The following is a 17,691-nucleotide window of genomic DNA, read 5'->3' as shown; positions in this document are numbered from 1 at the left end:
CTCTTTTGGTTTATTTAACACACCTGTCCCGGCCCGCCCCGACCTCCCGCGGACCCTCACCCTCCGCCATCCATCCCGCCCCGGGGGCAGGGCCTGACGCCGCTGCGGCCAATCAGCGCCAGCTCTGGGGCGGGGCCTGGGCGGTGACGGGCCAATCAGCGCCAGCACCGGAGCGGGAGTGGCGTGCAGGGCAGTCACTCATGTGACGTCACGGCCAGGATGAGCGGGCGGGGAGAGGTATGGCGGTGTTCCTCTGCTGGCCCCGCGGCTGCTGTGTCTGTTCCATTGAGATCCGTGAGGTCCTGCAGCCTGTGGCAACTGCCACTCCCCTGTGAGGAGCCTCTGGAGCTGGGCCCGCCTGGGCTGGGCCTCGCTGAGCAGCGGCGCGGTGGTCGGGAAGCTGCTGCTGGGGCTGCTCTGCCCATCTCCGTACAGGCGTCTGTGCCTGTCCCGCGGGTCCGATACCGTCCCCTTGTCTGGCTTCTCCCACACCTCAGCAGGGCAGGGGCTGTGGGAGCAGCAGCTCGGCCAGGCCGCTGACACCCCTCTATCCCTCTGCGCAGTTCCTCCGCCAAGGAGAGCCTGGGGCACACAGGCAGTGGCAGGAAGTTGTGTTTCATCCCAGCTCCGCGCTGTTTTCCTTTTTGCTCTCAGAAGCTGCAGCAGGAACAGGGCCACGTGTGCTGCACAGCCTCCTTTCCTGCGGCAGAACATCAGCTGGTCCGTGTCTGGTTCAACTCCTCCAGATGTCTGTGGTGATGGCGCCCTGTGCCCCCCTTGGGGCTGGCGTTGTCCAAACCTGTACTGTCTCCTGTCCCTGGGGAAAGTTCAGCCCCTGACCAGGCTGCTGCTCCACTGAGTCATTCCCACTCACTTGGAAATGCAAATTGCAATTTGGAAGTGTTTGCTGGGCTATGTTTTAATGTCACATATTTGTGTGGTTTAGGCTGCTAGTTAGCTCTGAAAAAGCTAGACATAGATACATAGAGAAGGTAAGAATCATTTCAATTTATGCTTTGAGGCAAGGGATGTTTCACTTTCTAATGCAGAACATAAAATGTTGAGTCATAAAGTGACTTGTCCATTATATAGAAAATCTTTGCGCTAGGGGTGGAGTTACTCATTTAAGAAATACAAGCAGGTGTGCAATTTTGGTTTATTTCTTGTCTGATTTTAGTTCATCATAATGTGTAGACTGGGAACATGCTTTTTTAAAAACACTGATATTGGATTTTGCTTCATTTCTAGGTTAAAGTGAAAATACCTTTTGGAAACAAATTCCTTGATGCTATCTTTTCTGTCCCAGAGGAAAAAACAACATATGGAGTGATTCTTACCCATGGAGCTGGAGGGGATATGAATTTCCCTCACCTGCTGTCCTTGGCAGCCTATCTTGCATCCCATGGAGTTCTGTGCCTGCGGTTCACTTGTAAAGGCCTTAATGTTGCATACAGGACTAAGGCTTTCAAAACAGTTGTGGTAAGAAGTGACCAAATTTTGCCCAAGTTCAGATTCGTTGGTGTTGTCTTCCAGGTTTCTTAATGTAGTCAGGCAACAGTGAGATAATCAGAACCAATGATAGCTAAATGGAGTGCTGTCTGTAAACAGAAACAGCAGAATCAATTGTTACATGAGCAATAGCTGGAACGGCTGCCACAAGTGCGTGGGTTGGAGTTCAGGGAGAGAAAGGAAAGCTTGAGAAAAAGCAAGGGTGTTTCATGGGAAAATTTACAGCTTGAAAAAAGTTCAAGTATTTAGGTTGGAAACAACAGATAGATGTTTTGATGGGGCTTGGTGAGGGGAGAGGGATTAAGAGGAACAGCTTCAGAAACAGTTTTGAGGGAAAGAAGTTGGTCTGGAAATTGTGCTGGATCTCTGAGGGTTGGAAGATGGGTGAAGCAGACTTTTGGGAAAGAGTAGGGAGCTGAATCACAGCAGGATTTGAAGCAAGAGAGATTGGGATTAGCATATGAGAGCTCTAGAACCTAAGTAATCTTTGATTTTGAAATCAGTTTAAACTCTTACATGCAGGTGATAAACTCTTTCTGCTGCTGTTCCATTATTAAAGATGTTCTTAAGTACTTAGGTTTTGTTAAAATGACCAACCTTTTGTTGCTATAGAATCATTCTAGGTTATCCTCCTGTTCTGGAGCATGTAGGAAGGAGTTGAAATTTTTTCCTGATTAGTGACTTTTAGTGGGGTATGGGAAGCGCTTTGCATTGACCATGAGTCATTTTTATAGGGGAACAATGTCCAGTCCTAAGGAATTAATTTGTATGATGTCATTGTGATTATGTGTGCATTAAATTGAAGTCAGACTTTGCTGTCTTTAATGTAGATCTGTTCTGCATTCCTTTTGGAAGAAGCACAATTTTGTTAGTGAGTTTATGTTAATATACTCTTGTGTAAGGGTAATTTAAAGGCCTCTGCTAAGATAGTATCTGATTAGTTATCTCTTAAAAACTGAAAAAAATTGTTGCTGGATTTGTCCTTTTCTGTTAGACTTAACTGATCATGTCTCAGACTTCTAATTGGAAATACATGACCTACATGAAGGATATTTTTTCTATCTTACTGTGCCTTTTGATGGACCAAGAATGTGCATGGGCTGTGTTACTATAACTAAGGTGATACAGAGTAATCTCTTATGTTTTTGTAACTTGATAAGGCACCTGATATTTTAGACTTAGTCAGAGCTAATATGAAATCGATTATGTTTATGTTGTTGCTACAAAATGTTATGAAAACATTTGTGTGAAAAAACCCACAAGAGAGCAATTTGTATGCATCTGTTCTTTGTTTAACCTGCAGTGCTATAAGAGATTCCCATTTTGTGTTTAGTAGCTACAGACAGATGAAATCTTCAGCTTCCCAGCTGTCTTAATTCTGACTTGTAATGCTTCTCTTTATCTTATTTCTTTAGGAATACTTAAAACTTTCTGATGATTATAAACTTTCTGGTGTCTTCCTTGCAGGTATTGTTTTTATTATCAGTAATTTTCTCTGTTACAATGTCACTAATAATAGCAGTCTGTAATTATTCCAAGGCTATCCCCCTTTGGTGAGAAGTGAATCAACAGATGTGGGTGACAGGTTTCAGTCTAATGTGGGAACAAGCTGAATAACCTCCCACTAGTGAGTGTTGCCTGGGGAGAGCAATTCAGCTGTCTGCTGACAGTTCAATGCTCTGTAACCTTCATTAAGTGATCAGCAGCCCCTCTGCCTGCCATGGGAACATGGATGCGAAGCCCACTTACACGTCTGCTTTTGGGGATCTTCACCTGGAGCTGAATGGGGCCAGCCCTGGAGCCAGTGGCTGTGCAGAGCATTCATGCAGCTGGCTTGAGCAGCACTGCTTGTGGGAACACCCAGCCTGCTGCTTCCTTTGGATTCTCTTGGGAGCATGGCTGTCTAGATCTGTTCACCCTCCTCATGATGCCACAGATCTCACTGCAGAGGAGGAAGGAAAAAGCAGCAGATTGTATTTTCCAGGTACACAGGGAGAAAACTTCCTTGTCATTTATAAGTGACAGGGCATGAGTTTTCTGATAATCCATGTGTACTTTCTAACTGCAGGTCTTGAAATATTCCAATTACTCGTAAATGTTTTCCCAAAATAGATTTTGATAATTAAAACCCAGTGGCAGATAGAAAACCCAGCTTTATTATGTGAAAAAGGGGTAATTAGGAATCACTTGATACAGGAAATTCTAAATGTTCTCTGACTGACTGAAACCAAATATGTGCTGATGCAAGTTAATCCCACTGGAATCAGCCACTTGTAACACTCAATTACAGAGCATTGTCAGCTCATATGCCTCCTCTTTGAGGAGATGCTTTGATATTTCCTTGCTGTAACTGACTGACCTCATGCTACAAGTTCGCGCTTCCCCCCCCCTTCCTCTTCTACTTTTACTTTGAGGTTGAAATTTGAGGTGTGCGTAAACACTTGCTGGGTTTGTTTTGGGAGTAAGGTTCATAGAACTTTGGTTTTAATTTGAGCAGGTTGGAGTCTCATGAAGAGAATTATACAAGATAATATCATGGCTATCTCAAATTTCAAGGCTCTGGACATAGGACCTGTCTCTCTTTTCCCTCTGCCTTCCAGTATTGCAAAGGATCCCTCTTTGTTTCTTTTCTTTCTTTTCCCCTTCTATTTTAAATGGGGATGTGAAATTGTAATATAATTAGACAAGTCTTCTAGCAGAAAATGTTGAAATTAAGGTAAATATTTTTCATGGAATAAAAGAATAAAAGCATTCCTAGGATTTTGCGCTGCTGGTAACACTGAAATACACTCATTTGGAATTTTTTAGTTGTTCACTCAAACACAGTGTAAATGAGGTGACAGCAGACAGACTTTTTTTCATTTATTTCTACATGGGAGAAAGGCCGTTCCATGGGCTCACGAGCTGCTGCCTCTCTGATACGTCAGTTGAGCCAGGATGATGATGATGATGACTTCATTCAAGGTCTCATATGTTTATCTTACCCATTGCATCGACCAAAACTTCAGTACAAGCTACGGGATGAGGATTTATTATGTATTAGGTGTCCAGTGCTGTTTGTCTCAGGATCAGCAGATGAGATGTGTGAAAAAGTGAGTACCCTTGTAAATCCTGCTATGGAAGGGCAGTCTGTAGGAGTAGGAATGAGCCTGAGTGCCGTCTGTACTGGTGTACCTGATTACAGCCTTCTCTAAATATATGTCTTCTGAAGAAAGCCATGGGTAGGAAACTTCACCAGACATGAGGAAGCCTCATGGTGCTTTCTTTTGCTGCTTAAAACCTATGGATCATGCCTGACCTTCCACTTTAACAAACTCATCTTTAGGCCACTGAAATACCACAGATTTAAATGTTTATTGTACAAATTTAAAGTGGCTTGTGGAAGGAGTGAGTTGCTATTTTGTTTAACCATTTCAGGTTATAAAACATAAATGCTGTGCTGTGCTACCAATTTCATATTTGTCATGTTTTCATAACAAATTCTTCTAGCAAAGCAGTTCTGGTTCACAGGTCAGGCTTCTGTGGTAGAAAGTTGTATTTTCGTAGAGATGAAGACCAGAGATGTAGAGGTGGTTTTCTGCCTCATTTTCTTGCAAACAATCATCTGTTGTTCCTGAACAGATCAGTTTGAATTTGGGAGTGTGTTCAATTGGCATTTTCCATTCCAGGAGAACTTCCAAGGAGTCATAGTGCTTTTGTGAGGAGTTTTTGCCAAAATAATCAGGCTAAGCAACCAGCAGATCCCTGGAGTACCCTCTTAATGAGGAAATCTTTAAGAGTTATTAGATTTGTTTGCTGATAAGGTGCAACAGCATCAAAGCCTAAGGAATTACATTGCTATTCAGCCACTGTAGACAAGTCCGACTTAAGAAGTTCTGTCATTTTATTGCTAGCACTACTCTCTGACAGTAGAAGTGGATTCCTTTGTTAGTGTGGGGAAGGTGCCTGCACAGGCTTGTGACCTTTGTGGTTTTTTGTTTTAATTTTCTGTTATTCTGTGTTTGAGTAAGGGCAAACCTTTGAGCAGATCCCATTGCTGAGTACAGCATTCATATCCTGAATACAGAATACATCCCATTTTCCTGTCAAGGTGTTTTTCATATGCACACAGATCCATTTTGTTTTTAAGAGCTGCCTGTTGTGCATTACACAGACAAAGCAAAAGATGTCTAGGAGTTGCATGATTTGTAGCAGCTGATTCTCTAACTTTTTAATTCTTGTTTTCTCCATAGAAATTGCTAGAAGGTGTGGCAAGCAAAATGAAAGCCCCTAAAAAAATCCATTGGATTGATAAAGCTAACCATGGGATGGCGGTCAAAGGCCGAACAACAGATGATGTCATGGAAGAAATAAATGCTCAAGTTTTTTCATGGCTTAGAGAGAATGTTCAATTGGAGCACAAATAATTTGCAGTGTTTAAGCAGTATCTTCATATAGTTTTTCCTAAATGTGACAACTTAGAAGTTTGGGGGTTTGAGAGGCATATTTTTTAAAACAGGTATTTTCAGAGGTCTAACTGCAAATGCAAATAAACATTTGTATGAATTAAAAAAATTGCAAAACAACAAAGATCTTCTTGAAGAACAGAAAATATCATGGCAGCATTGTTTTCTGTGTTTCTATGCAAATAATAAATGCAACACTTAGGAATGCAGAGCACCAAGTAAATGCTTTTGACTAATATTTGAAGTAATATCCTGGAATAAAATCTACTTGGGCAGCCTACAGGTGCTTTCAATTTCTGAGTACATCATTGATGCTGTACTTGCTTGCCATTGAAACCTACTGATTTTTAGAACTCTACCAGTACATTCCCAGAGGCTGGTGAGCCTCGTGTACTACCCTGCCTTAGTGCCATATCCTGGCATTCCCAGGTGCTGTAAACCATCTCTCATATTTAGTGTTGCCACCTCAGGGAGCCAAACTCTTGGCTGGGGTGGGGAGGAGGCAATACAGGCACAGCTGGGCAGGCAGATCAAAGAACATGGGACACGGTTTTGAACAGTCCCCTCCAGCAATGTCCTTTGTGTAAAGGACTGATCACAAAGGCCCTCTGATAAACACTGCTAAGCAACAAGTTGTCATTATGGTGATGGAAGAAATCCTGGAGCAGGAAGGGGTTCTGCCTGCAGTGTGATGTGCTGTACAAGGCTTCTCTCCAGAGGGCTCTGAAGAGGCAGGCCAGGGTCTGGACCTCATTACTCATTACCAGGGAGAACTCAGGTCCTTGTCTGAGCTCTGACATTGCACAGCAGATGAAGCACTTTGTGTGCTGGCAGCTGCAGCCTTCCCCCTTATGGGCTATGAGTACCCTGTTTGTGTAACCAAAGCTTACAGCGATATATGAATTGTGCTTTTTCTTCAGGTTAACAAGATTTATTATTAGCGCCACAGCCCTGCCTTTGAGAATAATGATTCTCTGGGAACAAAGTTATGGTCTGAAAAAGAAGCCTTTGGATAGAGATGTGGGGAGCTGTACAATTCTCATCTGCCCTTATTTGCAGAACATGCTTTTGAAAAGACTCAGGATAGCAAGCGTGAGTAAGAAGGATCTGCATTTCACAGGTAACACAGGACAGGAACACATAACTGATACAAACAAAATTTTTATTAAGAAAAAAATACAAAAATGACTTTGAACAAGACTGTCACCACTGCATGATAAAAAGAAAATAGAGGTTGCTTTCATTTCTTCCATTTGTAAATCATAATATTGTAAACTTCATAATATCCACTGGCATATTAATCCAAATTTTAATTCTTTATTTCAGAAGAAGACAGTCTCAATGTAGGCAAATTCTGAAAAAATTAATTTATTGATTTCTGTCAGAGTTCATCTTTGGCCTGCAGTCAAGAAAGAAGAAATGTGTTTCAGTTAACTGGAAGCTCAATTTTTCACTGTCTAGTCCTGCAAATACATCAAGAAATGTTTCTAAGTTCGTTAGGTGTTAATGGCTTGGCCGGGTAACTGATATGTTGGGGCACTGAGCGGTGCCTCTCCAGGGGGGTTAACAGGAACTGAAGGCACTCAGCACTTTAACTCTGCATGTACTGTACCTTTTTTCGGTGGCATGTACATGGGAAAAGGTCATCATCAGGCTGCTGCACCTTCTCCATCCCTTCTCTGATTTTTGGCTCACTCACTTGCAACCTGGCATATTCCTGTTTTTAAAAAAGGGAGGTTTTTTAATTCATAAACTTACTAGATTGTTTGTCTGCTTGTAAATACTGCACGAACTCAGCTGAGTAATTCTGTAAAAACTCTGGGATACGCAGTCTTACTCCAACACAGTGTCACAGATGGGGTAAGCAAACACTTCAACTGCAGATGGGAGCCCCTTCGGGTGCCTCACTGGGGTTTCAGTATCTTGGTGCTAATGCACAGATATTTTCAGCTGTGGTTCACAGGCTGTGCATCTGATGTGGAATTCTTTGATCATTGTGGGCAACATATTCTTGCAGATTAGATCACGATTTATGGGATCCGACTGCTTCTCAAAGCACCAGCGTGATCTTAAGTGGTTTCACACAATATAATTGAATACAATGTTGGTAAACCAATTGAAAATTTTAATTGCTGCTGCTTGATTTGTGGCTTCAAGTACTGGGCTGGCCAATTTCCAGCAGCTCCACTGCCCTGAATTCTTTCTGTGTGATTTCTATTTTTGTGTCAGTAGCCATTAAAAATATACTGACCTGGAAAAGTTTGAAATAGTAACAAAAAATATGGTCTCCCATGAGGTGGTTTCTTGCAAATTCTTGTCCAGATTTTGCAATATTTTTTGCCTGTCAAAGAAAATAAAAAGTTGGAGTTTTTTACTTCCCAAAACTAGTATTTATTTCAGGATGCCATTGTTGGCTGTGGAGTTAAGTATGATGTTGACAGTTTAGGATAACTTAAATAAGCATTCTTAATTTAAAAGTTAAGGCATTGTTATGAAAATGTTATTTTTTTGCAAAGTTCAATTTAATTTCAAATTAAGGGCAGTATTATGTATTTTTGAAGTGTTTTTCTTATTTGTGGAATTGAAGAAAATAATTTTAAGCCCTTCTAATAGGTTTTTTTTGTTGTTTTAAAGAAATGTAAATTTTATTCTCTTCTAGAAACATTACTGAGTACTTCTAAATGTGGTTACCTCTTCATCATGCTCTTTTGCCCACTGTAGTTTTTCTAGTAGATCACTCAGGTCTCTTTTAAATGGAATATAATGTTTCCATGGCTGCAGCTCATTATAAAAATGCTCATAGTAGATGGAGTCTTGCTTTAGCACCACACTGTTTCCAGCTAGTAGATAAGGCAATCTGTATGCTGCTACTGTGCCATCAATATTAATTTGATATTTATACTGGAAAGAAAAGGACTATAAGTTATTAACAAACACAAGATCCCAGTGGCTTGGTTAGGTTATATTATTCTGAGGGCACTGGTGTTACTGACTTGCTGATATTGAGACAGGTAGGATTGGCTAGGCAAGCATCAATGTCTAAGTAGCTTTTATTATTTAGTTTGGAATTCATCACAGTGCAGGGTACACAGAGCTGCCCTCTTCATCAATTAAGTTCTCCAGAAATTCTTAGATGCTCATCCTCTGATGTGAGGGTAGATGTGCCACTTCATCCACCGATTTTCCCACTATGTTAGTTATGTTAGTAGTCCTGATTGCTGAATCAGGAAAAAGAAATAAAAAGGAACTTGAAGTTATATAGATTACACAAGGTTCTACAGAACCTTAGATGTAAATCAGACATTATTATCTGCGATATAAGAGCTACATAGCAGTTAATCTCGCTGGAGGGATGTCTATTCATGCTTGTTACTGGTGTTGTCCTGAAAAACTATAAATCACTTATCAATAATACGTAATAAGTTATTTGATAATGGGAAACACAGAGAACCTAGTTCTATGAAAAACGGTTAGTAGCTTACCTTAAAAAAATCAAAAAATGAAATGTGCTTAACAATTGGGCCATAGAGGCTTTCATCATGTTTAAAGAAAAAAAAGTTTGTGAAAGCAGCATCTATGATCTCTGGATATTTTCTGCTGAGTTTTACAAGCTCAAGCCTCTCTTTGCGGCTGTCACGCCCTCTCCAAAATGCTGTGGTATTCTTGTCTTCCCATGATGGGCCAGTGTTTGCTTGAACAGACATCATATCCAGACTGACTCTGGAGGAGAAAGAAGTGATTTAATAGTGAAGCCTACTGGAAATTTTTTTAAGTGCAATTACTTCAAAGAGGGCACAGTACCAATAGGCAAATACCAAGGATGAAGCTAAGTCATGAGGATACCATGGTCTGTATTGTATCAGTATTTTGCAGCAAAAAAAACCCCCAGAACAGGTAACAAAAGTCAAGTTCACAGGCGTGTGGCATGACAGCATCAGTTCAACAACACAGCATGTGGAAAGAGTACCTGACAGCTGTCATGGAAGAAAAGTAGGTAAAAGCGAGTATGTTTTCCCAACACGTGAAAGTAATGCAAGGTAAAGTAACTTGTTTAATACAGCATATTTCACTTCCTTAAAAATACTGCTAAATTAAAACACATAAACTGGGGAGGCAGGAGGTAGCAAAAGGAAGATTTTTTAGAAAAAATCTTATTAAAAAAAAAGGAATCTGAACTACATGTAGTGAAATCATAAACAGTTTCAAGATGGATTACAGAGATATCTAAGAAGCAGGCTTTGCAGTACCTCAGGACAGCAACACAGCAGTTGCCAAGGCTAGTTATGATCAGTAAATATTATGACAGTAACTTCTAGTTTGAGAACTCTACCTGTGTTGGGATTTTAAAGGTATAGAAAAAAGGATTCTAACAAAATCAGGAAAAAAAGACATCTGGCCAGCTGTCAGCGTGTTCATGCGGGGAGAAAAGCAAACAAACAAAATACCTACCCCTGAAACACTCTCTCTACCTGCTAATGTCAGTGACTTGGCCATGTTTAGAATAATTTTGGGTTTTTAATAAAACAGTGAACTATAATGTTAACATTACCTACCTGCAGGGTGCCAATGTCTCAATGAATAAAGGAAAATCATTAATATACTTTTAATACACATATCTCTATTGAAGATCATTCACTGTGAATTTTATGGGAAGTTTAAGCAATTCCTTACCGTCCCATAGTCTCCAAAACTGAGTCTGTTAAGTCATATGTTGGCATGACAATATCTTTTGAGTCACTGGATCCACACCATGAGAAGATGGGGTGCAGATTCTGTGAGGACTTCTTTTTCTCCAGAGGCCAGTCCCCCAAATTAACAAAAAATTCTACATCTGGCATTTTCACCTAAACAGAAGCAAAGTAGGCACAAATGCAATTTAACACAAAGAAGTATTCTTCTAGCATCTTGCATTTTCAAAGCAACCTCACTAACCTCAGGTGTCTAATATAGTTAATATACCTGTAATGAATCACTGGAGTTTAGAAACATGTTAGAAGTACTGAGACCACAGAGTAAAGCCTATAATATTTTTTTTTAAAAATCAAGATTTTTAAGGCATAGGAACACCCCGTTTTAGAGGATGGTTTCTTGTTACACTTTACATGATTGGCCACACAATCTTTGTAGCAAGCTAGCACTGGGATCTAGTAAGTAATTGTATAGTTCCAAAGTAAGCTGAACCACCTTGTTACTATATGGAAAATCACTATTGGGTGGTCATTTAGTTTTCTGTCACATCAGTGACCTGATTCACCTTGTGGCTGCAGGATGCCTAAATCCAAGAGAAGAAACAGAAATGAACAGCCATGATGGGAAGATTACATTTAGTCAGTGCAGGGGTTAATTAACCATAACAGCCTCACTTAAAATATTAGGTAGTATGGAACCATTGCTGAAATCACTGCCACAGTAAGCAGGACAGAGAACTTAATTTTGCAGCTATATGAAACTGTGATGCACCCCAATCTTGAGCACTGCATGTGGTTTGGGTATTTGCAAGTGAAGTAAGAGATGGTACAAAGGGGGTTTGGCTACATGTTTTAATCCTCAGCACTAAACTTCATTAGTACAATGCCATCTAATGGTTATAATGGGCATAAAACCCTACAAATTGTATTTTATCTACATCTTCAACGGCAGAATCTTTCAACAGGTTAAATCTTCTCCAACCAACAGATCTGGTGTCCTTCAGTGATGCTGGCTTGATAAAAATTTCTGAGGTATTTAATGGGACTGAGACAAACTGTGCTTTCCAGGTCTAGAAGTAGTTTCTGTCTTTGGAGTTAGCAATTCTTTTTCAATGTTTAGCCTAAATTCCTTAGATGCAATTTAATTCCATTATTTCTTGTTCAACAGTAGTGACACCAAGAACAGTTTACTTCCATCATCCGCAGAGCAATCCTTTACGTAATTAAAGACTACAGTCATGTCTTCCCTTAGACACTGTTTGATGAAACAATCCCCAGTTAAATGACTCTTCATTTGTATGTCTAGTCATTCTTACCACTTCCCTGTGCAATGTCAGTAATTGAGCAATCTTTCTTAAAGCATGACATCCAAAGGCAGACAGAGTAACATAAACTGATCCATTACTAATCCTGAGGATAGTGGAAAGGTTACTTCACATTTCTTTCATGTGTTATGTTAATGTGTTTAGTTTTTCACAACATGGCACTGTTGACTCACATTACATTTGTGATATCTTAAACCTTCACGTTTTTCTGCAGAAAATTACTGCTCCTTGTTTTAAATAGCGGGCATAACTGTATCTCTTATCCAGCCTTTGTGTAGTATCCTGCCCTTGTCACTTTACTTTATGCATTTTTCCATACAATTTCTCTTACTCGTTAAGAAAATTTAAAATTAGGATGCTGCACCATGAGGTACTTGCAGGTTCTTTCATTTTTGTTATCTGAAAATTCAATAAGCATATTCTCTAGTCCATCATTCAGTCAAGATGTAACTAGTTATTAAACAGTGACTGAATCTATGATAAATCTCTGAAGAATATGTTTGTGATACCTTTCACATCTCTGGAAACATTGGCCACTATTATTTAAGTATGGCTTTCCAAGCAGGTTACATTCATTTCTGCCGGGCAAAGATGTCTATCTTGTTTGTGAGAAACTTGTGAGACTTTCCCCAAAAACCTAAAATTAAGATATTGACATCATACAGGCAACCTGTTATCTTGTTATAGAAAGAAATTATAGTGCTGTGACTTACATTTCATGATAAATCCATATTTTTCCATACCAATTACCTTATCTTTCAGCGACTTATAATGTGTTTATTAATTTTTTAAGAAAGCTTTTTAGGTGAACAACTCCGTACTTTAGTAGTTCCTCTCTGTTCTTTCTCCCCTTTTTAAAAGACACAGCACTTTGTCTTTTTGCAGTCAAAACTAGATATTAATTTGGCTATATTTGTACTTCTCTTACTGCTTATTTTATATAAAAATCATGTATTTGTGTGTGCTGGAACTTCAGTCCTGCTATATCCTGTCACTGTGTACATAATGTCAGGTTTTTCCCCCCCAAAGTTTACCTAGGAAAGAGTCTGCATGGTACTTTTTGTTTGTACATCAAGGGAGTTTCCCTACACACCACCTGCTGGGCTTTTGGTACTCCTCCTGAATGGAATTTAATGGAGAACGATATACATTCCCTATTTAAGTGAGCCTGTAAAATGTACTTGCAAATTTTCTATTAGATGCTACAGAATGATTGGTTTACTTTACAGAAAAAAACTCCAACACATTCTGTCCAGATTTATCAAACTCACCTACAGAAGCCTGCTATTCCATTAACTTTTGTGATAATCTGATGTTCTATAAATTGGGACATACATAATAAATGACTGTACAGATACACTCACTTTTCTTGTCAAAGAAAGCAGTATGGCATCCATGAAAATTCTGAAGCCAACATGTTCTCCATATGTCTTTATATAAACCTGAAAATAAAACAAAGGTTTTACTGTCCTGGTGTTTTCCTTTCAGAGAACTGCTGTCACAATTGAGACCTCTTTTAATAGCTTAGTAGCTAGTCAGACAGATGGTGTAAGCTGTATGGATTTATGAATCAGCTGGGACGCTCTAGAAATCTCATCACAGAAAAGGTTTGAAAAAATAAAAAATTACAAGCTTTGCCTGCTTTTGCAGATGTTCAAGGTCTGTTTCATGGAAACAGAGACTGCCTATTTCTGTGGTGTTCATTGTTCGCATTTCCACATAAAACTACTGAAGTACAGTTTTGTTAAAAAAAGCTCCTCACTGGAGCTCCTCAGTGGAGCTATAAGGGGTAATTCCTTACCTCAGAATTCTGCACAATGTAATTTATGGATGCACTGCAAATGAGATGATTGTGGCACTTCACAGCAATATTACTCAGTGAACAGGAAACTGAATTAGCATTTAGGAGACTTGGGTGTGTGCCCAGTACTCATACTGATTGCCTGGAAAGCATTTTGCCTTTGCTGTGTTGCAGTTGCTTCAGTTGTAACATGAACACAAAGCACTTATAAAGTAGGACAAATATTGCTGAGCTCACATACAAACTGCAAAGTATTCAAGGACAGAGAAGCAAGCAAAGGAAGTGTCTTAAAGAACAGACTTCAAGAAGCTTTTACAGCTGGGAACAGCCAAACTGCCCAGTTGCATGATGTATCACCAAGTTCCCAGATACACTTCAGATCAACCCATTCCATACCTCGTTATCTTTGATGGTGTAGTGACACAAACTCTGTCTTTGTCCAAACCTCTGTGGAATTTCTTTTGCAATCTTATCTGGATCAACAATTGGAAAATTTGCTAGGTCTCTTTGAATCTGTGGAATAGTTTGAGGGCAGTTCATCTCTTCCAGCCATGCACTGCTGTCCTCCTCAGGGCAGTCACAGTTTTCATGGTAAATAGGTCCTATCAGGAACACATTATTTTTAATAAGTCATACTAATGACCTGTTGAGATCACAGAAGAGGGTCGGGCACTGGACATTCATGGCATAGGGCCAAACCTTCAGCAACTCTTTAAATGGACATGGTTGAATATTATTTTAACTCCAATGGAGTCATATCAACCTACATCAGCTTCTCTGTGAGCCTTCTCCATGTATTTGCTGGGCAACAGCTTCACAGCATTTGTTTCTTTTTAATATTTTGAGTAATAAAAGTATGCGTAGGACACTTACAATGACCATCATTCCAATGGGATTTGACAGTTCAGAAAATACCAAGGTCCCAAAGAATCCTATGCTTATCCTAGAAGACATTCTGGGACACAGTTTGTGAGAAAAAACTGTAATAGGAAACGTGCGTGTAATGCTGCCTCTTACCTTTTAAAATATATGGAGACTTTGCAACATGTTTGTCTCCAGTTTTGACTTCTATCTTCAGGTTTTTGTAGCTCGCATACATCCTGTATCTCACAAGGAAGGAACCATCTTTCCTGTCTAATACTTGCACACCAACCCGTGTGAACTGTTCATCAGGAGCAGTGATCTTCACCTGGAATGCATTTTCACCTGGTGATGAAGTGAACCTACACAGAGAATTAAGTGGGAGCTTAATAAAAAAGCAAATACACACAACAGATTTCTTAGCCCAACCCATTCCTTTTCAAGTCAACAGATTTACAGTGACTTCACTGAGCCATGCTAGGCCTCTGTGAGCATATGCTAATGTTCACAAACGAGGCGTGATTTTTCCAAAGGGAATTTTTTTAGGCTACCTAGAATGTTTCATGCTTTTGAAGCATTAGGCATCAAGAAGGTTTCACTCAGTCATGAGCACACCTCCAAAAATCAGTTGGTGCCCTTTATGTCTAATAGTGTTGGAAATATGGTCTTTGGTCATATGGGAACAAAGCACTTTTAAAAATGCAGCACAGCTCTTGGTTAGTAGTAGCTCAAATGTAAAATGATAGGAAGGTAGAGAGCATCCAGATAAATCAATCTTGCTGGATATATCTTGGTGTCCTGTCCTTTAGGGACAATGGTTTTAAACTGAAAAAGGGTAGATTTGATTGGACATAAGGAAGAAATCATTTACAGTGAGGGTGATAAGACACAGAAACAGGTTGCCCAGAGAAGCTGTGGATGCACCATAAGTAGAAGTGTTTACAGTCAACCTGGACAGAGCTTTGAGCAACCTGGTCTAGTGGAAGGTGTCCCTGCTCATGACCGGGGGTTTGGAATGAGATGGTCTTTAAAAGTCCCTTCTAACCCAAACTATTCTATGATTCTATATTAGAAGATAAAATACTAGAAAAAGTTTCACTTTAGCAGCTTAGTAAGTCTGTTATTTTACATTCAGAATCAAAATGTTTTCAGATTAATTTATTTTCCAGGTATTATTTAAGGAAGTAAAGAATGAAGTTAAACTTCTTAATCATGGTCACTCATACAGGGAAAAAAGACTATTAAAAATCTCCATGTCTCAGTAGGGAAAAAACATTATAGTGGAATCATGTAATTCAGTGTGTACTTAGGACATTTCGGTAAAATTCACCAACACAGAAAAATCTCCCTAAAACCAAGTAAAATAATCTGAAAAATCATGAAGTTATCACATATCATTGAGGTATGAACAAAGTTGATGCAGTCAAAATGCTGCATCTGCTAACTTTCTTCCACCTTTCTTTTATCTCTTTAAACACAGTCTCAAGTTTTTAGGGAGAGCCTGGGATAGAGAAAGACGTGGTGGAGTAGCTACTACTAAGGAGCTGAACCACAGCCCAACAGCCTGGTTACCTTTCCTAAAACTTGTTTGAACATACTAGAGAGCTGCCAGTTCATCTAAATGCAGGAAATGTTTAGTCTCCAAGATAAACTGAATTGGCAGCTTCTGGACTCCCACAAACCATGGTGCAACTAATCTGGATGACCTGGGTGGAGCATTCCAAGCTCCTATCTAGGTAGTACAATCAGAGTTTCTTCCCTGTAGCAGTGGAAAGCCATGAGTGTCCTCTGAAAATCACAGAATCACCAAATAGTTGGGGTTGGAAGGGACCTCTGGAGATCCTCCAGTCCAACCCCCCTGCCAAGGCAGGGTCGCCGAGAACAGGTGACACAGGAACGGGTTCAGATGGGTTTAGAGTGTCTCCAGAGAGGGAGACTCCATGACCTCCCTTGGGCAGCGGTTCCAGTGCTCTGACACCCTCAACGTAGAGAAGTTCTTCCTTGCGCTGAGGTGGAACTTCTTGGGTTTAGTTTATGGCCATTGCTCTTTCGTCCTATTTCATTCCTATGCAGTTTACCAAATGGCCCATGGAGTAATTCATAAATAACTCTACTGATCTCATGCCTACACATGCAGGAGAAATACTGATGTTCCTGAACAATGGAAACAAGCAGGATGACTGAGCATAATAAATTAAATGTATTAGTCATTTAATTATTAGTCGTTAAAGTTTTGATGAAGGAGAATAAATCATAAATTTTTGGCTGGACTAACACACATGTTTTGCTGCTGAACATTTTCATCCTCTTATGTCATCCCCTTCTGCAGTTATTTGATAATCCTTAAAAAGATTAATTAGCTTTTACTGAAAGATATACAGAAAGTCACGTAAAGAGCTTTTAGCCTGCCCTTTCCAAAAGCTAATCCCAAGCCTCCCGACCAGCTCTTGCCCCCGGTCTCCCCCGGGAGAAGCCGCCGCCGCCCTCACCTGCGCCCCTCGGCGTCCCGGGCCTGCACGAAGAAATACCGTGCGGGGAGCGCGGCCCCGGCCCGCAGCCCCGGCCCCCACACCGCGCTCTGCTCGGCGCTCGGCCGCCCGGACCCGCCCGCGGCCGCTGCCGCGGCTGCCAGGCCGAGGCACAGCGCCCACAGCATCGACAGCACTGCCTTGACCGGGGAACACGGCCCGGACCCGCCTCCTGCCCCGCCGCGGCGCTGCCCAGCCCCGCACCAGCGCGGCCCCCACTCGGGGCGGGCACAGGGAGGGAGGGAGGGGACAGAGAGGGAGGGAACAAGGGAAGGAGGGAGGGAGGGGATAGGGAGGAACGGGAGGTGTGGGGAGGGAAGGAAAGAGGGGACAAGGAGGGAGGGAGGGCACAGCAAGGGAGGGAGGGAAGGAAGGAGGGCACAGGGGAGGGGGGGAAGGGGGCGGGCATAGGGAGGGGCGGCGCTGCCCCGGCCCGGGGAAGGCCCCGGGTGAAGCCTCTCCGGAGACACCCAGAACCTGCGGGACACGTTCCTGTGTCACCTGTTCTGGGGGACCCTTCCTTGGCACAAGGAG

At 41.1% G+C, this 17,691-nt stretch overlaps 2 protein-coding genes across 2 annotated transcripts; one reads left to right on the top strand and one right to left on the bottom strand.

The window, feature by feature from the left end:
* Positions 1 to 203: 203 nt before the first annotated feature.
* TEX30 (testis expressed 30) lies at positions 204 to 6,232 on the top strand. Its single transcript, XM_071570345.1, has 5 exons — positions 204 to 237; positions 1,249 to 1,479; positions 2,925 to 2,976; positions 4,393 to 4,601; positions 5,742 to 6,232. The coding sequence occupies exons 1-5, from the start codon at positions 220 to 222 to the stop codon at positions 5,913 to 5,915; spliced, it is 684 nt and encodes a 227-aa protein (XP_071426446.1). The 5' UTR covers positions 204 to 219; the 3' UTR covers positions 5,916 to 6,232.
* An 867-nt stretch (positions 6,233 to 7,099) lies between these two features.
* Positions 7,100 to 17,509, bottom strand: POGLUT2 (protein O-glucosyltransferase 2). The gene is made up of 10 exons (XM_071548723.1): positions 17,119 to 17,509; positions 14,786 to 14,991; positions 14,165 to 14,370; positions 13,332 to 13,409; positions 10,626 to 10,798; positions 9,437 to 9,674; positions 8,646 to 8,855; positions 8,206 to 8,295; positions 7,567 to 7,671; positions 7,100 to 7,353 (listed from the first exon to the last, which is right to left on the bottom strand). Exons 1-10 carry the CDS (start codon positions 17,283 to 17,285, stop codon positions 7,336 to 7,338), a joined length of 1,491 nt encoding a protein of 496 aa, XP_071404824.1. The 5' UTR covers positions 17,286 to 17,509; the 3' UTR covers positions 7,100 to 7,335.
* Between the last annotated feature and the right edge of the window lie 182 nt (positions 17,510 to 17,691).

Source organism: Pithys albifrons, chromosome 1, assembly GCF_047495875.1.
Source record: "Pithys albifrons albifrons isolate INPA30051 chromosome 1, PitAlb_v1, whole genome shotgun sequence".
NCBI classification, from domain to species: Eukaryota; Metazoa; Chordata; class Aves; order Passeriformes; family Thamnophilidae; genus Pithys; species Pithys albifrons.
This window is presented reverse-complemented; position numbering and strand designations above follow the sequence as displayed.